This window comes from Haliotis rubra, unplaced genomic scaffold, assembly GCF_003918875.1.
Source record: "Haliotis rubra isolate DU_JTF1 unplaced genomic scaffold, ASM391887v1 Scf39, whole genome shotgun sequence".
Classification (NCBI taxonomy): Eukaryota; Metazoa; Mollusca; class Gastropoda; order Lepetellida; family Haliotidae; genus Haliotis; species Haliotis rubra.
The window spans coordinates 3418248-3440984 of record NW_025767068.1 but is presented as its reverse complement, the minus strand read 5'-3'; the positions used below and the strand labels follow the sequence as shown (position 1 = coordinate 3440984).

Below are 22737 nucleotides of genomic sequence, written 5' to 3'. Positions count from 1 at the left end.
GTGTGAGTTGTTTTCTGTATTAGATGGTCTGGTTTTAATAAAGTAATGGTGTGAATTCAGTTTTGTAGATCAACAGTTACAATATAAGGCTCGGGAAGAGGAGTATTGGGATTCAAAAGGCGGTTTTCATATTGCCTTCATATCATAACAATGAAGTCAGATCGAGGGAACTGCTTGTGGAGCTGGTCACGTTAACCTGGAACTGCCGGTTGTTGTAAATCATTGAACAGTTAATGTTGAGGCGTGTTATATGACCATTGATCACAGTGACTCATACTGAATACAGAATACTGAATATAGCCTCCCAGTCGTTGGATCAATCGCAAGGTCACTCTGACCTCGGGAGGGGTAAAACAGAGTCCACGGTATAGAAAGTAGAGAGATACCATCAGCGTTCCATCAGTTACTGTAATGGGCACTTAAATGGCCATCTTCCTCATCGCTACAGAAGACAAACGCTGGACTGATCTTTTCACCTGTTCTCCATATTTTTTTCCATTTGCGTTCAACGTAACACCTGTCTGTCTCACACTAACGTTGTGTTCACATTTCACTACATGAATTTGTACCAACAAGAAAATGTTGATACTGTGCATATAGAAATCCGCTACTGATCCGCTCAGTTGCTACACCTTGGGGGAAACCATGTTCCTCTTGCATGTCTCAGTGTCGATTCAGATGCCAGTGTGGAGCACATGGTATATACGTCTGGGATTGTGTGTATTGTCGATGGTATATATCTGGGGTTGGGTGTACTGTCGATGGACGAAGCAACAAAAGTGCATCACATTTAAACATTTAGTATTCAAGTATGTCGACGGTTGGTTCAGACTTCATACCTGTGCACACGACACCAGCCTGGAACGCCACACCTCCTGACCCATTACATTGTACAGCTGTCACCTTGCAGACAGGCATTGTAAATCGACGCACATAGGCTCAGTGTCGATACTGGGATTCCCCTGTCAGTGGCGCTTCCTGTACAGCTTTCCATGGCCTGCCTTCGGGAACACAACCCACTGCACTGCCTTAACAGGTGAGACAGACAAACTACAATATATTTTGTATTACACCAGTTGCAAGTTGTAACCCTGTTTTAAAACTTGTATCTCTGTCTGTGCGTATGTGTGTGTGCGTGTGTGTGTGTGACAGTGAGCTTGGTTTCAGGTGATCAAATACTCTATGGTTGATTGATAGTGTACACTTGACAATAGGGATTATAAAGTCACGTGGACGCCTATCGTCAGATGTAGAATATGCGTTTCTCTTCTTTATCAGATGTAGATTATGGTTTACTATTGGTAACTGTTGGCCTAGCGGATACATCGCACAATATTCCCCGGGATCCCGGATTACAACAAGGTTAACTCTTGGTATATCTGTAAAACATCTTCTCCGGTATATGTTGCGAGTACATCCACGGACATCTCGTCAGCCGACAACGCGAATGTATTCAGAATTACTTCCCTTGAATTACACGAAATCGCATTTGACAGGCGCGAGTTATTTATAAGCAAATAATCATGATGCAGCCAGTGTTGTATTGTAGCCGACAATTCTTATGAAGGAACTGGCCGCGTGGCTACTATTTGCTGAAAGGGAAACGGTACAGAAGGTGACAGCCGATGACCTGTCATGAGATGTTATATGTTACTTGAGATTAATATGTTTGTTTAGTGTGGTATTTTTTGTATACGGTAACCTATCTGACAGGTGTACCTACCTGTATAATGGAGCACCTATCTGACAGGTGTACCTACCTGTATAATGTAGCACCTATCTGACAGGTGTACCTACCTGTATAATGGAGCACCTATCTGACAGGTGTACCTACCTGTATAATGGAGCACCAATCTGACAGGTGTACCTACCTGTATAATGGAGCACCTATCTGACAGGTGTACCTACCTGTATAATGGAGCACCTATCTGACAGATGTACCTACCTGTATACTGGAGCACCTATCTGACAGATGTACCTACCTGTATAATGGAGCACCTATCTGACAGGTGTACCTACCTGTATACTGGAGCACCTATCTGACAGATGTACCTACCTGTATAATGGAGCACCTATCTGACAGATGTACCTACCTGTATAATGGAGCACCTATCTGACAGGTGTACCTACCTGTATAATGGAGCACCTATCTGACAGATGTACCTACCTGTATAATGGAGCACCTATCTGACAGGTGTACCTACCTGTATACTGGAGCACCTATCTGACAGATGTACCTACCTGTATAATGGAGCACCTATCTGACAGGTGTACCTACCTGTATACTGGAACACCTATCTGACAGGTGTACCTACCTGTATAATGGAGCACCTATCTGACAGGTGTACCTACCTGTATAATGGAGCACCTATCTGACAGGTGTACCTACCTGTATAATGGAGCACCTATCTGACAGGTGTACCTACCTGTATAATGTAGCACCTATCTGACAGGTGTACCTACCTGTATAATGGAGCACCTATCTGACAGGTGTACCTACCTGTATAATGTAGCACCTATCTGACAGGTGTACCTACCTGTATAATGTAGCACCTATCTGACAGGTGTACCTACCTGTATACTGGAACACCTATCTGACAGGTGTACCTACCTGTATACTGGAGCACCTATCTGACAGGTGTACCTACCTGTATACTAGTGCACCTATCTGACAGGTGTACCTACCTGTATAATGTAGCACCTATCTGACAGGTGTACCTACCTGTATACTGGAACACCTATCTGACAGGTGTACCTACCTGTATACTGGAGCACCTATCTGACAGGTGTACCTACCTGTATACTGGTGCACCTATCTGACAAGTGTACCTACCTGTATACTGGAGCACCTATCTGACAGATGTACCTACCTGTATAATGGAGCACCTATCTGACAGGTGTACCTACCTGTATACTGGTGCACCTATCTGACAGGTGTACCTACCTGTATAATGGAGCACCTATCTGACAGGTGTACCTACCTGTATAATGGAGCACCTATCTGAGAGGTGTACCTACCTGTATAATGGAGCACACATCCACACTGTCACAATGTCCTGGTATTTTCAGTCCGAGACCGTCCCTCCTCACCGACCCACGTGACCTGTTGGCATGGCACATCGTACGTCAGGTGAGCGTGACGTGATACGTATCTCTGTGTAGTGGAATACAGCATTAACCTGTTCCATCTTTGACTGACATGCCGTAATCACAAATTTAGTTATTGATTCAACACAAGTCATTCCTACAAATGAAAAACCCCTAAACAAGATGTTGATTCAACACAACTCCTTCCTAGATTGATTAAGGGTGGCGGGGTAGCCTGGTGGTTTAAGCGTCCACCCGTCACACCGAAGACCCGGGTTCGATTCCCCACATGGGTACAATGTGTGAAGCCCATTTCTGGTGTCCCCCACCGTGATATTGCTGGAATATTGCTGAAAGTGGCGTAAAACCATACTCACTCACTCACTCACTCCTAGGCTGATTAAGATTGAAATGAGATTTTAAAACTGTTTAAACTTTGTATTTTTATTATTGTGTACATATGTCTATACACATATGTCTCAGATCATCTACGCTGTTTTATTATTGTGTACATATGTCCACACACATATGTCTCAGATCTTCTACGCTGTTTTATTATTGTGTACACATGTCCATACACATATGTCTCAGATCATCTACGCTGTTTTATTATTGTGTACATATGTCCATACAAATATGTCTCATATCATCTACGTTGTTTTATTTTTGTGTACATATGTCTATACACATACGTCTCAGATCATCTACACTGTTTTATTATTGTGTATATCTGTCCATGTCTCAGATCATCTACACTGTTTTATTATTCTGTATATATGTCCATACACACATGTCTCAGATCATCTACGCTGTTTTATTATTGTGTACATATGTCCATGTTTCAGATCATCTACACTGTTTTATTAGTGTGTACATCTGTCCATACACACGTCTCAGATCCTCTCCGTTGTTTTATTATTGAGTACATATGTCCATGTCTCAGATCATCTACGCTGTTTTATTATTGTGTACATATGTCCATACACATATGTCTCAGATCTTCTACGCTGTTTTATTATTGTGTACATATGTCCATACACATATATCTCAGATCATCTACGTTGTTTTATTATTGTGTACATATGTCCATACACATATATTTCAGATCATCTACGTTGTTTCATTATTGTGTACATATGTCCATACAAATATATTTCAGATCATCTACGCTGTTTTATTATTGTGTACATATGTCCATACACATATGTCTCATATCATCTACGTTGTTTTATTTTTGTGAACATATGTCTATACACATACGTCTCAGATCATCTACACTGTTTTATTATTGTGTACATCTGTCCATACACACATGTCTCAGATCATCTACGCTGTTTAATTATTGTGTACATATGTCTATACACATATGTCTCAGATCATCTACGTTGTTTTATTATTATGTACATATGTCCATGTCTCAGATCATCTACACTGTTTTATTATTGTGTACATCTGTCCATACACACGTCTCAGATCCTCTTCGCTGTTTTATTATTGTGTACATATGTCCATGTCTCAGATCATCTACACTGTTTTATTATTGTGTACATATGTCCATACACATATGTCTCAGATCATCTACGCTGTTTTATTATTGTGTACATATGTCCATACACATATGTCTCAGATCATCTACGCTGTTTTATTATTGTGTACACATGTCCATACACATATGTCTCAGATCATCTACGCTGTTTTATTATTGTGTACATATGTCCATACACATATGTCTCATATCATCTACGTTGTTATATTTTTTTGTACATATGTCTATACACATACGTCTCAGATCATCTACACTGTTTTATTATTGTGTACATATGTCCATACACATATGTCTCAGATCATCTACGCTGTTTTATTATTGTGTACATATGTCTATACACATATGTCTCAGATCTCCTATGCTGTTTTATTACTGTGTACATATGTCCATACACATATGTCTCAGATCATCTACGCTGTTTTATTATTGTGTACAGATGTCCATACACACATCTCTCAGATCATCTACTCTGTTTTACAGAATCTCCACGCAGGGTGGTACATACTCGCACTCGTAAGTTGACATTTTAGTTTTTCCTATATAGAAGTGACACTGATTAAGCTGTCGCTCATCTTGTCATGGCGGAATATAACACTTGCAGTATTGTCATAAAGATTCTCTATCACCTGTTCCGTCCATATAAACCTACTCGGTGTATGCAAATGTTTCCGAGTGAACTGTTATGTAAATGTCCCTAATGTTTGTATTGCAGAATCAATGTCTCCACCGAGAGTGCCTGAACAACGAACTCGTAAGTCCATGTTGAATCTTTGTACAATTACAAAATATATAACTAGTTATGTTACGTCCATGTTGATTCCCTGTATTCAGTATTACACAACTAGTTCTGTTACGTCCATGTTGATTTCCTGTATTCAGTATTACACAACTAGTTCTGTTACGTCTATTTTGATTCCCTGTATTCAGTATTACACAACTTGTTCTGTTACGTCCATGTTGATTTCCTGTATTCAGTATTACACTAGTTCTATTACGTCCATGTTGATTCCCTGTATTCAGTATGACACAACTTGTTCTGTTACGTCCATGTTGATTTCCTGTATTCAGTATTACACTAGTTCTATTACGTCCATGTTGATTCCCTGTATTCAGTATTACACAACTAGCTCTGTTACGTCCATGTTGATTCCCTGTATTCAGTATTACACAACTAGTTCTGTTAGGTCCATGATGACTCCCTGTATTCAGTATTACACAACTAGTTCTGTTACGTCCATGTTGATTCCCTGTATTCAGTATTACACAACTAGTTCTGTTTCGTCCATGTTGATTCCCTCTATTCAGTATTACACAACTAGTTCTGTTAGGTCCATGATGACTCCCTGTATTCAGTATTACACAACTAGTTCTGTTACGTCCATGTTGATTCCCTGTATTCAGTATTACACTAGTTCTATTACGTCCATGTTGATTCCCTGTATTCAGTATTACACAACTAGCTCTGTTACGTCCATGTTGATTCCCTGTATTCAGTATTACACAACTAGTTCTGTTACGTCCATGTTGATTCCCTGTATTCAGAATTACACAACTAGCTCTGTTACGTCCATGTTGATTCCCTGTATTCAGTATTACACAACTAGCTCTGTTACGTCCATGTTGATTCCCTGTATTCAGTATTACACAACTAGTTCTGTTAGGTCCATGATGACTCCCTGTATTCAGTATTACACAACTAGTTCTGTTACGTCCATGTTGATTCCCTGTATTCAGTATTACACAACTAGTTCTGTTTCGTCCATGTTGATTCCCTCTATTCAGTATTACACAACTAGTTCTGTTAGGTCCATGATGACTCCCTGTATTCAGTATTACACAACTAGTTCTGTTACGTCCATGTTGATTCCCTGTATTCAGTATTACACAACTAGTTCTGTTACGTCCATGTTGATTTCCTGTATTCAGTATTACACTAGTTCTGTTACGTCCATGTTGATTCCCTGTATTCAGTATTACACAACTAGTTCTGTTACGTCCATCTTGATTCCCTGTATTCAGTATTACACAACTGGTTCTGTTAGGTCCATGTTGATTCCCTGTATTCAGTATTACACAACTGGTTCTGTTACGTCCATGTTGATTCCCTGTATTCAGTATTACACAACTGGTTCTGTTAGGTCCATGTTGACTCCCTGTATTCAGTATTACACAACTAGTTCTGTTACGTCCATGTTGATTCCCTGTATTCAGTATTACACAACTGGTTCTGTTACGTCCATGTTGATTCCCTGTATTCAGTATTACACAACTGGCTCTGTTACGTCCATGTTGATTCCCTGTATTCAGTATTACACAACTAGTTCTGTTAGGTCCATGATGACTCCCTGTATTCAGTATTACACAACTAGTTCTGTTACGTCCATGTTGATTCCCTGTATTCAGTATTACACTAGTTCTGTTACGTCCATGTTGATTCCCTGTATTCAGTATTACACAACTGGTTCTGTTACGTCCATGTTGATTCCCTGTATTCAGTATTACACAACTAGTTCTGTTACGTCCATCTTGATTCCCTGTATTCAGTATTACACAACTGGTTCTGTTAGGTCCATGTTGATTCCCTGTATTCAGTATTACACAACTGGTTCTGTTACGTCCATGTTGATTCCCTGTATTCAGTATTACACAACTGGTTCTGTTAGGTCCATGTTGACTCCCTGTATTCAGTATTACACAACTAGTTCTGTTACGTCCATGTTGATTCCCTGTATTCAGTATTACACTAGTTCTGTTACGTCCATGTTGATTCCCTGTATTCAGTATTACACAACTGGTTCTGTTACGTCCATGTTGATTCCCTGTATTCACTATTACACAACTGGCTCTGTTACGTCCATGTTGATTCCCTGTATTCAGTATTACACAACTAGTTCTGTTAGGTCCATGATGACTCCCTGTATTCAGTATTACACAACTAGTTCTGTTACGTCCATGTTGATTCCCTGTATTCAGTATTACACTAGTTCTGTTACGTCCATGTTGATTCCCTGTATTCAGTATTACACAACTGGTTCTGTTACGTCTATGTTGATTCCCTGTATTCAGTATTACACAACTGGCTCTGTTACGTCCATGTTGATTCTCGGTATTCAGTATTACAAAACTAGTTCTGTTACGTCCATGTTGATTCCCTGTATTCAGTATTACACAACTAGTTCTGTTACGTCCATGTTGATTCCCTGTATTCAGTATTACACTAGTTCTGTTACGTCCATGTTGATTCCCTGTATTCAGTATTACACAACTGGTTCTGTTACGTCCATGTTGATTCCCTGTATTCACTATTACACAACTAGTTCTCTTACGTCCATGTTGATTCCCTGTATTCAGTATTACACAACTAGTTCTGTTAGGTCCATGATGACTCCCTGTATTCAGTATTACACAACTAGTTCTGTTAGGTCCATGTTGACTCCCTGTATTCAGTATTACACAACTGGCTCTGTTACGTCCATGTTGATTCCCTGTATTCAGTATTACACAACTAGTTCTGTTAGGTCCATGATGACTCCCTGTATTCAGTATTACACAACTAGTTCTGTTACGTCCATGTTGATTCCCTGTATTCAGTATTACACAACTGGTTCTGTTACGTCCATGTTGATTCCCTGTATTCAGTATTACACAACTAGTTCTGTTACGTCCATGTTGACTCCCTGTATTCAGTATTACACAACTAGTTCTGTTGCGTCCATGTTGATTCCCTGTATTCAGTATTACACAACTAGTTCTGTTAGGTCCATGATGACTCCCTGTATTCAGTATTACACAACTAGTTCTGTTACGTCCATGTTGATTCCCTGTATTCAGTATTACACAACTAGTTCTGTTACGTCCATGTTGATTCCCTGTATTCAGTATTATACAACTAGTTCTGTTACGTCCATGTTGATTCCCTGTATTCAGTATTAAACAAAACTGGTTCTGTTACGTCCATGTTGATTCCCTGTATTCAGTATTACACAACTGGTTCTGTTAGGTCCATGTTGATTCCCTGTATTCAGTATTACACAACTGGTTCTGTTACGTCCATGTTGATTCCCTGTATTCAGTATTACACAACTGGTTCTGTTAGGTCCATGTTGACTCCCTGTATTCAGTATTACACAACTAGTTCTGTTACGTCCATGTTGATTCCCTGTATTCAGTATAACACAACTAGTTCTGTTACGTCCATGTTGATTCCCTGTATTCAGTATTACACAACTAGTTCTGTTACGTCCATGTTGATTCCCTGTATTCAGTATTACACAACTAGTTCTGTTACGTCCATGTTGATTCCCTGTGTTCAGTATTACACAACTAGTTCTGTTACGTCCATGTTGATTCCCTGTATTCAGTATTACACAACTGGTTCTGTTAGGTCCATGTTGACTGCCTGTATTCAGTATTACACAACTAGTTCTGTTACGTCCATGTTGATTCCCTGTATTCAGTATTACACAACTGGTTCTGTTACGTCCATGTTGATTCCCTGTATTCAGTATTACACAACTGGTTCTGTTACGTCCATGTTGATTCCTGTATTCAGTATTACACAACTGGTTCTGTTAGGTCCATGTTGACTCCCTGTATTCAGTATTACACAACTAGTTCTGTTACGTCCATGTTGATTCCCTGTATTCAGTATTACACAACTTGTTCTGTTACGTCCATGTTGATTCCCTGTATTCAGTATTACACAACTAGTTCTGTTACGTCCATGTTGATTCCCTGTATTCAGTATTACACAACTAGTTCTGTTACGTCCATGTTGATTCCCTGTATTCAGTATTACACAACTGGTTCTGTTAGGTCCATGTTGACTCCCTGTATTCAGTATTACACAACTAGTTCTGTTACGTCCATGTTGATTCCCTGTATTCAGTATTACACAACTAGTTCTGTTAGGTCCAGGTTGACTCCCTGTATTCAGTATTACACAACTAGTTCTGTTGCGTCCATGTTGATTCCCTGTATTCAGTATTACACGACTAGTTCTGTTAGGTCCATGTTGACTCCCTGTATTCAGTATTACACAACTAGTTCTGTTACGTCCATGTTGATTCCCTGTATTCAGTATTACACAACTGGTTCTGTTACGTCCATGTTGATTCCCTGTATTCAGTATTACACAACTAGTTCTGTTAGGTCCATGTTGATTCCCTGTATTCAGTATTACACAACTGGTTCTGTTACGTCCATGTTGATTCCCTGTATTCAGTATTACACAACTAGTTCTGTTACGTCCATGTTGATTCCCTGTATTCAGTATTACACAACTAGTTCTGTTGCGTCCATGTTGATTCCCTGTATTCAGTATTACACAACTGGTTCTGTTACGTCCATGTTGATTCCCTGTATTCAGTATTACAAAACTAGTTCTGTTACGTCCATGTTGATTCCCTGTATTCAGTATTACACAACTAGTTCTGTTACGTCCATGTTGATTCCCTGTATTCAGTATTACACAACTAGTTCTGTTAGGTCCATGTTGATTCCCTGTATTCAGTATTACACAACTGGTTCTGTTACGTCCATGTTGATTCCCTGTATTCAGTATTACACAACTAGTTCTGTTTCGTCCATGTTGATTCCCTGTATTCAGTATTACACAACTGGTTCTGTTACGTCCATGTTGATTCCCTGTATTCAGTATAACACAAGTGGTTCTGTTTCGTCCATGTTGATTCCCTGTATTCAGTATTACACAACTAGTTCTGTTACGTCCATGTTGATTCCCTGTATTCAGTATTACACAACTAGTTCTGTTACGTCCATGTTGATTCCCTGTATTCAGTATTACACAACTGGTTCTGTTACGTCCATGTTGATTCCCTGTATTCAGTATTACACAACTAGTTCTGTTACGTCCATGTTGATTCCCTGTATTCAGTATTACACAACTGGTTCTGTTACGTCCATGTTGACTCCCTGTATTCAGTATTACACAACTAGTTCTGTTAGGTCCATGTTGATTCCCTGTATTCAGTATTACACAACTAGTTCTGTTACGTCCATGTTGATTCCCTGTATTCAGTATTACACAACTGGTTCTGTTACGTCCATGTTGACTCCCTGTATTCAGTATTACACAACTAGTTCTGTTACGTCCATGTTGATTCCCTGTATTCAGTATTACACAACTGGTTCTGTTAGGTCCATGTTGATTCCCTGTATTCAGTATTACACAACTAGTTCTGTTGCGTCCATGTTGATTCCCTGTATTCAGTATTACACAACTAGTTCTGTTAGGTCCATGTTGACTCCCTGTATTCAGTATTACACAACTAGTTCTGTTACGTCCATGTTGATTCCCTGTATTCAGTATTACACAACTAGTTCTGTTACGTCCATGTTGATTCCCTGTATTCAGTATTACACAACTAGTTCTGTTACGTCCATGTTGATTCCCTGTATTCAGTATTACACAAGTGGTTCTGTTACGTCCATGTTGATTCCCTGTATTCAGTATTACACAACTAGTTCTGTTACGTCCATGTTGATTCCTGTATTCAGTATAACACAAGTGGTTCTGTTACGTCCATGTTGATTCCCTGTATTCAGTATTACACAACTGGTTCTGTTACGTCCATGTTGATTCCCTGTATTCAGTATTACACAAGTGGTTCTGTTACGTCCATGTTGATTCCCTGTATTCAGTATTACACAACTAGTTCTGTTGCGTCCATGTTGATTCCCTGTATTCAGTATAACACAAGTGGTTCTGTTACGTCCATGTTGATTCCCTGTATTCAGTATTACACAACTAGTTCTGTTACGTCCATGTTGATTCCCTGTATTCAGTATTACACAACTAGTTCTGTTGCGTCCATGTTGATTCCCTGTATTCAGTATTACACAAGTGGTTCTGTTACGTCCATGTTGATTCCCTGTATTCAGTATTACACAACTGGTTCTGTTACGTCCATGTTGATTCCCTGTATTCAGTATTACACAACTGGTTCTGTTACGTCCATGTTGATTCCCTGTATTCAGTATTACACAACTAGTTCTGTTAGGTCCATGTTGATTCCCTGTATTCAGTATTACACAACTAGTTCTGTTACGTCCATGTTGATTCCCTGTATTCAGTATTACACAACTAGTTCTGTTACGTCCATGTTGATTTCCTGTATTCAGTATTACACTAGTTCTGTTACGTCCATGTTGATTCCCTGTATTCAGTATTACACAACTAGTTCTGTTACGTCCATGTTGATTCCCTGTATTCAGTATAACACAACTGGTTCTGTTACGTCCATGTTGATTCCCTGTATTCAGTATAACACAACTGGTTCTGTTACGTCCATGTTGATTCCCTGTATTCAGTATTATACAACTAGTTCTGTTACGTCCATGTTGATTCCCTGTATTCAGTATTACACAACTGGTTCTGTTACGTCCATGTTGATTCCCTGTATTCAGTATTACACAACTAGTTCTGTTACGTCCATGTTGATTCCCTGTATTCAGTATTACACAACTAGTTCTGTTAGGTCCATGTTGATTCCCTGTATTCAGTATTACACAACTAGTTCTGTTACGTCCATGTTGATTCCCTGTATTCAGTATTACACAACTAGTTCTGTTACGTCCATGTTGATTTCCTGTATTCAGTATTACACACTAGTTCTGTTACGTCCATGTTGATTCCCTGTATTCAGTATTACACAACTAGTTCTGTTACGTCCATGTTGATTCCCTGTATTCAGTATAACAGAAGTGGTTCTGTTACGTCCATGTTGATTCCCTGTATTCAGTATTACACAACTGGTTCTGTTACGTCCATGTTGATTCCCTGTATTCAGTATTACACAACTAGTTCTGTTACGTCCATGTTGATTTCCTGTATTCAGTATTACACTAGTTCTGTTACGTCCATGTTGATTCCCTGTATTCAGTATTACACTAGTTCTGTTACGTCCATGTTGATTCCCTGTATTCAGTATAACACAAGTGGTTCTGTTACGTCCATGTTGATTCCCTGTATTCAGTATAACACAAGTGGTTCTGTTACGTCCATGTTGATTCCCTGTATTCAGTATAACACAAGTGGTTCTGTTACGTCCATGTTGATTCCCTGTATTCAGTATTATACAACTAGTTCTGTTACGTCCATGTTGATTCCCTGTATTCAGTATTACACAACTGGTTCTGTTGCGTCCATGTTGATTCCCTGTATTCAGTATTACACAACTAGTTCTGTTGCGTCCATGTTGATTCCCTGTATTCAGTATTACACAACTAGTTCTGTTACGTCCATGTTGACTCCCTGTATTCAGTATTACACTAGTTCTGTTACGTCCATGTTGATTCCCTGTATTCAGTATAACACAAGTGGTTCTGTTACGTCCATGTTGATTCCCTGTATTCAGTATAACACAAGTGGTTCTGTTACGTCCATGTTGATTCCCTGTATTCAGTATTATACAACTAGTTCTGTTAGGTCCATGTTGACTCCCTGTATTCAGTATTACACAACTAGTTCTGTTACGTCCATGTTGATTCCCTGTATTCAGTATTACAAAACTAGTTCTGTTAGGTCCATGTTGACTCCCTGTATTCACTATTACACAACTAGTTCTGTTGCGTCCATGTTGATTCCCTGTATTCAGTATTACACAACTGGTTCTGTTACGTCTATGTTGATTCCCTGTATTCAGTATTACACAACTAGTTCTGTTACGTCCATGTTGATTCCTGTATTCAGTATTACACAACTAGTTCTGTTACGTCCATGTTGATTCCCTGTATTCAGTATTACACAACTAGTTCTGTTACGTCCATGTTGATTCCCTGTATTCAGTATTACACAACTAGTTCTGTTACGTCCATGTTGATTCTCTGTATTCAGTATAACACAACTAGTTCTGTTACGTCCATGTTGATTCCCTGTATTCAGTATTACACAACTAGTTCTGTTACGTCCATGTTGATTCCCTGTATTCAGTATTACACAACTAGTTCTGTTACGTCCATGTTGATTCCCTGTATTCAGTATTACACAACTAGTTCTGTTACGTCCATGTTGATTCCCTGTATTCAGTATTACACAACTGGTTCTGTTACGTCCATGTTGACTCTCTGTATTCAGTATAACACAACTAGTTCTGTTACGTCCATGTTGATTCCCTGTATTCAGTATTACACAACTAGTTCTGTTACGTCCATGTTGATTCCCTGTATTCAGTATTACACAACTGGTTCTGTTACGTCCATGTTGACTCTCTGTATTCAGTATAACACAACTAGTTCTGTTACGTCCATGTTGATTCCCTGTATTCAGTATTACACAACTAGTTCTGTTACGTCCATGTTGATTCCCTGTATTCAGTATTACACAACTAGTTCTGTTACGTCCATGTTGATTCCCTGTATTCAGTATTACACAACTAGTTCTGTTACGTCCATGTTGATTCCCTGTATTCAGTATTACACAACTGGTTCTGTTACGTCCATGTTGATTCCCTGTATTCAGTATTACACAACTAGTTCTGTTACGTCCATGTTGATTCCCTGTATTCAGTATTACACAACTAGTTCTGTTAGGTCCATGTTGATTCCCTGTATTCAGTATTACACAACTAGTTCTGTTACGTCCATGTTGATTCCCTGTATTCAGTATTACACAACTGGTTCTGTTACGTCCATGTTGATTCCCTGTATTCAGTATTACACAACTGGTTCTGTTACGTCCATGTTGATTCCCTGTATTCAGTATTACACAACTAGTTCTGTTACGTCCATGTTGATTTCCTGTATTCAGTATTACACTAGTTCTGTTACGTCCATGTTGATTCCCTGTATTCAGTATTACACAACTGGTTCTGTTACGTCCATGTTGATTCCCTGTATTCAGTATTACACAACTGGTTCTGTTACGTCCATGTTGATTCCCTGTATTCAGTATTACACAACTAGTTCTGTTACGTCCATGTTGATTCCTGTATTCAGTATTACACAACTAGTTCTGTTAGGTCCATGTTGATTCCTGTATTCAGTATTACACAACTAGTTCTGTTACGTCCATGTTGATTTCCTGTATTCAGTATTACACAACTAGTTCTGTTACGTCCATGTTGATTCCTGTATTCAGTATGACACAACTAGTTTGTTCTGTTACGTCCATGTTGATGTTTTCCTGTATTCAGTATTACACAACTAGTTCTATTACGTCCATGTTGATTCCCTGTATTCAGTATTACACAACTAGTTCTGTTACGTCCATGTATTCAGTATTATACAACTAGTTCTGTTACGTCCCTGTTGATTCTGTATTCAGTATTACACAACTAGTTCTGTTACGTCCATGTTGATTCCCTGTATTACGTCCAGTATTACACAACTAGTTCTGTTACGTCCATGTTGATTCCTGTATTCAGTATTACACAACTAGTTCTGTTACTGTCCATGTTGATTCCATTCAGTTGACAACCTGTTACGTTCATGTTGATTCCCTGTATTCAGTATTACACAACTAGTTCTGTTACGTCCATGTTGATTCCTGTATTCAGTATTACACAACTAGTTCTGTTACGTCCATGTTGATTCCCTGTATTCAGTATTACAACAACTAGTTCTGTTACGTCCATGTTGATTCCTGTATTCAGTATTACACAACTAGTTCTGTTACGTCCATGTTGATTCCTGTATTCAGTATTACACAACTAGTTCTGTTACGTCCATGTTGATTCCCTGTATTCAGTATTACACAACTGGTTCTGTTACGTCCATGTTGATTCCTGTATTCAGTATTACACAACTGGTTCTGTTACGTCCATGTTGATTCCTGTATTCAGTATTACACAACTGGTTCTGTTACGTCCATGTTGATTCCTGTATTCAGTATTACACAACTGGTTCTGTTACGTCCATGTTGATTCCCTGTATTCAGTATTACACAACTAGTTCTGTTACGTCCATGTTGATTCCCTGTATTCAGTATTACACAACTAGTTCTGTTAGGTCCATGTTGACTCCCTGTATTCAGTATTCAGTATTACACAACTAGTTCTGTTGCGTCCATGTTGACTCCTGTATTCAGTATTACACAACTGGTTCTGTTACGTCCATGTTGATTCCTGTATTCAGTATTACACAACTAGTTCTGTTAGGTCCATGTTGACTCCTGTATTCAGTATTACACAACTAGTTCTGTTACGTCCATGTTGATTCCCTGTATTCAGTATTACACAACTGGTTCTGTTATGTCCATGTTGATTCCCTGTATTCACTATTACACAACTAGTTCTGTTACGTCCATGTTGATTCCTGTATTCAGTATTACACAACTGGTTCTGTTAGGTCCATGTTGATTCCCTGTATTCAGTATTACACAACTGGTTCTGTTACGTCCATGTTGATTCCTGTATTCAGTATTACACAACTGGTTCTGTTGCGTCCATGTTGATTCCTGTATTCAGTATTACACAACTAGTTCTGTTAGGTCCATGTTGACTCCTGTATTCAGTATTACACAACTAGTTCTGTTAGTTCTGTTGCGTCCATGTTGATTTCCTGTATTCAGTATTACACAAGTGGTTCTGTTACGTCCATGTTGATTCCCTGTATTCAGTATTACACAACTAGTTCTGTTGCGTCCATGTTGATTCCTGTATTCAGTATTACACAACTAGTTCACGTCCATGTTGATTCCCTGTATTCAGTTCTGTTCTTACGTCCATGTTGATTTCCTGTATTCAGTATTACACAACTAGTTCTGTTACGTCCATGTTGATTCCTGTATTCAGTATTACACAACTAGTTCTGTTACGTCCATGTTGATTCCCTGTTCAGTATGCGTCCTGTTACGTCCATGTTGATTCCTGTATTCAGTATTACACAACTAGTTCTGTTACGTCCATGTTGATTCCCTGTATTCAGTATTACACAAGTGGTTCTGTTGCGTCCATGTTGATTCCTGTATTCAGTATTACACAACTAGTTCTGTTACGTCCATGTTGATTTCCTGTATTCAGTATAACACAAGTGGTTCTGTAACGTCCATGTTGATTCCTGTATTCAGTATTACACAACTAGTTCTGTTACGTCCATGTTGATTCCTGTATTCAGTATTACACAACTAGTTCTGTTACGTCCATGTTGACTCCCTGTATTCAGTATTACACAGCTAGTTCTGTGACGTCCATGTTGATTCCCTGTATTCAGTATAACACAAGTGGTTCTGTTACGTCCATGTTGATTCCCTGTATTCAGTATTACACAACTAGTTCTGTTACGTCCATGTTGATTTCCTGTATTCAGTATAACACAAGTGGTTCTGTTACGTCCATGTTGATTCCCTGTATTCAGTATTACACAACTTCTTCTGTTACGTCCATGTTGATTCCCTGTATTCAGTATTACACAACTAGTTCTGTTACGTCCATGTTGACTCCCTGTATTCAGTATTACACAGCTAGTTCTGTGACGTCCATGTTGATTCCCTGTATTCAGTATTACACAACTGGTTCTGTTACGTCCATGTTGATTCCCTGTATTCAGTATTACACAACTAGTTCTGTTACGTCCATGTTGACTCCCTGTATTCAGTATTACACAGCTAGTTCTGTGACGTCCATGTTGATTCCCTGTATTCAGTATAACACAAGTGGTTCTGTTACGTCCATGTTGATTCCCTGTATTCAGTATTACACAACTAGTTCTGTTACGTCCATGTTGATTTCCTGTATTCAGTATAACACAAGTGGTTCTGTTACGTCCATGTTGATTCCCTGTATTCAGTATTACACAACTTCTTCTGTTACGTCCATGTTGATTCCCTGTATTCAGTATTACACAACTAGTTCTGTTACGTCCATGTTGACTCCCTGTATTCAGTATTACACAACTAGTTCTGTTACGTCCATGTTGATTCCCTGTATTCAGTATAACACAAGTGGTTCTGTTACGTCCATGTTGATTCCCTGTATTCAGTATTACACAACTAGTTCTGTTACGTCCATGTTGATTTCCTGTATTCAGTATAACACAAGTGGTTCTGTTACGTCCATGTTGATTCCCTGTATTCAGTATTACACAACTTCTTCTGTTACGTCCATGTTGATTCCCTGTATTCAGTATTACACAACTAGTTCTGTTACGTCCATGTTGATTAGCTGTATTCAGTATTACACAACTAGTACTGTTTCGTCCATGTTGATTCCCTGTATTCAGTATTACACAACTAGTTCTGTTACGTCCATGTTGATTTCCTGTATTCAGTATAACACAAGTGGTTCTGTTACGTCCATGTTGATTCCCTGTATTCAGTATTACACAACTGGTTCTGTTACGTCCATGTTGATTCCCTGTATTCAGTATTACACCACTTAGTTCTGTTGCGTACATGTCCATGTTGATTCCCTGTATTCAGTATTACACAACTAGTACTGTTTCGTCCATGTTGATTCCCTGTATTCAGTATTACACAACTAGTTCTGTGACGTCCATGTTGATTCCCTGTATTCAGTATGACACAACTGGTTCTGTTACGTCCATGTTGATTCCCTGTATTCAGTATTACACAACTTCTTCTGTTACGTCCATGTTGATTCCCTGTATTCAGTATTACACAACTAGTTCTGTTACGTCCATGTTGATTCCCTGTATTCAGTATTACACAACTAGTTCTGTTACGTCCATGTTGATTCCCTGTATTCAGTATGACACAACTAGTTCTGTTACGTCCATGTTGATTCCCTGTATTCAGTATTACACAACTAGTTCTGTTACGTCCATGTTGACTCCCTGTATTCAGTATTACACAACTAGTTCTGTTTCGTCCATGTTGATTCCCTCTATTCAGTATTACACAACTAGTTCTGTTAGGTCCATGTTGACTCCCTGTATTCAGTATTACACAACTAGTTCTGTTACGTCCATGTTGATTTCCTGTATTCAGTATAACACAAGTGGTTCTGTTACGTCCATGTTGATTCCCTGTATTCAGTATTACACAACTAGTTCTGTTAGGTCCATGTTGACTCCCTGTATTCAGTATTACACAACTAGTTCTGTTACGTCCATGTTGACTCCCTGTATTCAGTATTACACAACTAGTTCTGTTAGGTCCATGTTGACTCCCTGTATTCAGTTTTACACAACTAGTTCTGTTAGGTCCATGTTGACTCTCTGTATTCAGTATTACACAACTAGTTCTGTTACGTCCATGTTGACTCCCTGTATTCAGTATTACACAACTGGTTCTGTTAGGTCCATGTTGACTCCCTGTATTCAGTATTACACAACTAGTTCTGTTAGGTCCATGTTGACTCCCTGTATTCAGTATTACACAACTAGTTCTGTTACGTCCATGTTGACTCCCTGTATTCAGTTTTACACAACTAGTTCTGTTAGGTCCATGTTGACTCTCTGTATTCAGTATTACACAACTAGTTCTGTTACGTCCATGTTGACTCCCTGTATTCAGTATAACACAACTAGTTCTGTTAGGTCCATGTTGACTCCCTGTATTCAGTATTACACAACTAGTTCTGTTAGGTCCATGTTGACTCCCTGTATTCAGTATTACACAACTAGTTCTGTTACGTCCATGTTGACTCCCTGTATTCAGTTTTACACAACTAGTTCTGTTAGGTCCATGTTGACTCCCTGTATTCAGTATTACACAACTAGTTCTGTTACGTCCATGTTGACTCCCTGTATTCAGTATTACACAACTGGTTCTGTTAGGTCCATGTTGACTCCCTGTATTCAGTATTACACAACTAGTTCTGTTAGGTCCATGTTGATTCCCTGTATTCAGTATGACACAACTGGTTCTGTTACGTCCATGTTGATTCCCTGTATTCAGTATTACACAACTTCTTCTGTTACGTCCATGTTGATTCCCTGTATTCAGTATTACACAACTAGTTCTGTTACGTCCATGTTGATTCCCTGTATTCAGTATTATACAACTAGTACTGTTACGTCCATGTTGATTCCTGTATTCAGTATTACACAACTGGTTCTGTTACGTCCATGTTGATTCCTTTGTTATGGGTGATGAAACATATTTTGCAAATATAATGTACAGGTTTAGATAGTGATGAGTATACTTGGTGTAATTAGTTTTAGCTTGGGGTGAGGGGCCTTCGCTTGAGCGAGAAATTGTTATGTAACTAGTGGTACAGCTTGGGGTTTGATGAATTCAGCTTTGGTCAGTTAATTGAATGTGGCCAGCCAGCTTATAGGGAGAAGCTCGGTGATTCTGATCTAGTTGGGATGTTTCTTGAGGACGGGATTTTTGCCAGTTGTGGTTGTACCTATAATGTGAATTTACAAACTTGCACCCATGTCGGGACTGTGTCAAATATGGAAACTAGGAAATCAAGGTGTACAGGAAGGATTTAAAAATGAGGTGACTATGCCATATTGCTTTGCCCATAATATATCTAAGACAATTCCCTCTTCACTTTCCACATTTGTAAATTGGTAACCTGTATCAGCCTTTTGTTAGGATAGAATAAATAAATCTTCCTCAATTAGTCAGATTGTTGTGTGATCCATTTTCATTGTTACGGGTGAATTGGTGTCATATACCCCTTTATCATACCTTCACTCGTAACAAAATGGGGGCTCGTCCGGGATCTTTTTTTCATAAGGGGTTAAACATCAAGAGGGAGGCATATTTGCATTTGTGTTATTCAGTTGTATCTTATGAAAATTAAACTTTGCTTATTGCTATAAAACCTTTGGAAAGCACAACAATCCTGTTTCGCATAGTACTAGTCATCATCGTTACACGCATGTGTAGAAGTTCTGTTGCATTATGTCGTTTGAAGTTGGAGAGTTTGTGAAGTCCATGACCAGGACAAATATTCTAAATTTGTCAAAAGTAGAACTGTGTCAGATTGCTGACTATTACAGTATTGAAATAGACAGTTCAGCTAAGAAAGGTTTCATTCAGAATATTGTATTGACTCATTTAACTGAAAAGAACTTAGTAACCTTGGATAGCATTTCAGACATACAAGTTGAGGAGAAATGTGATAGAACTCAATTAGACATTGAGAGAGAACGAGAGAGACAGTTTGAGTTGGAAAAGCTAAGGTTAGAACAAGAGGGAGAACGTGAAAGGAGAGAGTATGAGCGAGAAGAGAACGAAAGACGGAGACAGTTTGAGTTGAATAAGTTAGAACTTGAGAGGAGATATGAGTTAAACAGACCTAGATCGCAGCAGCCTGAGGTAGATCTGTCCAAATTCATAAGGTTTGTACCTTGTTTTCGGGAAAATGAAGTGGATACATATTTTGACCATTTTGAGAAAACTGCAACTAACTTGAAATGGCCGAGAGAGTGTTGGACTACTTTATTACAAAGTGTGCTAGTTGGTAGGGCTCATGAGGTGTATGCAGCTTTATCTTTGGCGGATAGCGCAAATTATGACCTGGTTAAGGAACGCATTTTGAAAGCTTATGAGTTGGTACCCGAGGCTTACAGACAAAGGTTCAGGAATTACAGAAAATATGACAATCAAACATATGTGGAGTTTGCTAGGTTCAAAGAGACAGCATTTGACAGATGGTGTACATCTAAGGAGGTTGTACATGATTATGACAAACTGAAACAGTTAATCTTGGTTGAGGAGTTTAAAAGGTGTAGTCCTACTGAAGTTAAAGTGTACTTGGATGAGCAAAGAGTGAATTCTTTGGCCGAGGCAGCTAGACTGGCAGATGACTATACGCTTACTCATAAAAGTTTGTTTTCACGAAATGCTCAATCTAGAGGTGGTTTCAGCGGAGTTCAGGGCCGTGACAGTACTAACAATACGTCAGGTCGATATAGTTCAATAGCAAACTATCAGTGGCGTGGTAGTGGTCCATCATCCTATGGTCAATCATCCAAGGGTCAGTCAAACTACTATGCTGATGGTAATGATGGACAAGGTCATGGTCAGCCTAGGAACTATTATCAAGATCATAATGATAAGCCAGGTAATCATGGCAGTGGAAATTCAAATAATAGTTCAGGGTTCCAACAAAACAGGTCCAGTACTTCCACGGGTAGAGACTATACAAGTAGTGGTAGGAACAATCACACTTTGTCTAAGAGTCCCCAGGGTCATGGTTGCGCCACAGTGTTTGATAAACCAACACAGGGTTCACTTGCAATTAATGTTCCAGTGGAGCCCAAGTGTGATGTGGAATTAGATAGGTGTCTTTCAACCTATGATCCTTTTATATCTAAGGGTGAGGTTTCATTAGACAACACTGATCCCAAACCTGTCACTATTCTTAGAGATACCGGAGCTCTGCAGACACTTATATTGGAAGGCATAATTCCTTTGTCAGAAAGAACTTACACAGGAACAAGTATACTCATGCAGGGTATAGAATGTGGTGTTGTCACGGTTCCTCTTCACACTATTGAACTTAAGTCTGAACTTGTATCAGGGACAGTGATTGTTGGAGTTAGAGAAAAACTTCCGGTTTCTGGTGTGGATCTCTTATTGGGAAACGACTTAGCGGGAAGTGAAGTCAAAACAAAGAATTCCAATGTTATTGTTGACCCAGTTGTCTGTGATGTACCAGCAGTCAGTATTGAGATATCAGATGAAGGTTTTGATCAGGTGTTTGTGGATGGGGTTGGAATATATCCTGCATGTGCTGTTACAAGAGCTAGAAGTAGGGCAGAAGATCAATCAGAGGTGATAACCTTGCCAGAGGAAAAGATCCATGATTGTCCATGGGAATATGATTTGTCAGATACATTCATGAGTGAGTTGGATAAAGTCAAACCTCCTGAAGTTGGCCAGACTGTGATGAAATCATACAGTGGTGATAGTTTTGATGGGGTATGGTCCAAAGAAGAACTTATCAGGAATCAGAAAGTTGATTCAGAAGTACACCAGCTTAGAAATAAAGTTTTAGCAGAGGTTGAGATTGAACAAGTACCAGTTGGATATTACTTGGACAATGATGTTCTTATGAGAAAATGGAGACCGCCAGATAGTTCTGTAAATGAATTTTGGCAGGTACAACATCAAATTGTAGTACCACACTGTTATCGTCAGGCCATTATCAGCCTAGCTCATGATTCACTATTAGCAGGTCATTTAGGAGTCAACAAGACTTATCAAAAACTGTTAAATCATT

General features: G+C 39.1%; 1 protein-coding gene across 2 annotated transcripts in view; it reads left to right on the top strand.

The window, feature by feature from the left end:
• Positions 1-775: 775 nt before the first annotated feature.
• Positions 776-22737, top strand: part of LOC124286658 (BUD13 homolog) — a 37585-nt gene continuing 15623 nt past the window's right edge. The window contains exons 1-4 of one of the 2 annotated variants that reach the window (XM_046723061.1): positions 776-1036; positions 3070-3130; positions 5114-5146; positions 5346-5384. In XM_046723061.1, coding sequence (XP_046579017.1) covers positions 3112-3130; positions 5114-5146; positions 5346-5384 — 91 coding nt within the window. In that variant the 5' untranslated portion in view covers positions 776-1036; positions 3070-3111. The remainder of the gene's footprint in view (positions 1037-3069; positions 3131-5113; positions 5147-5345; positions 5385-22737) is intronic. The other variant, XM_046723060.1, reaches the window with a different exon arrangement.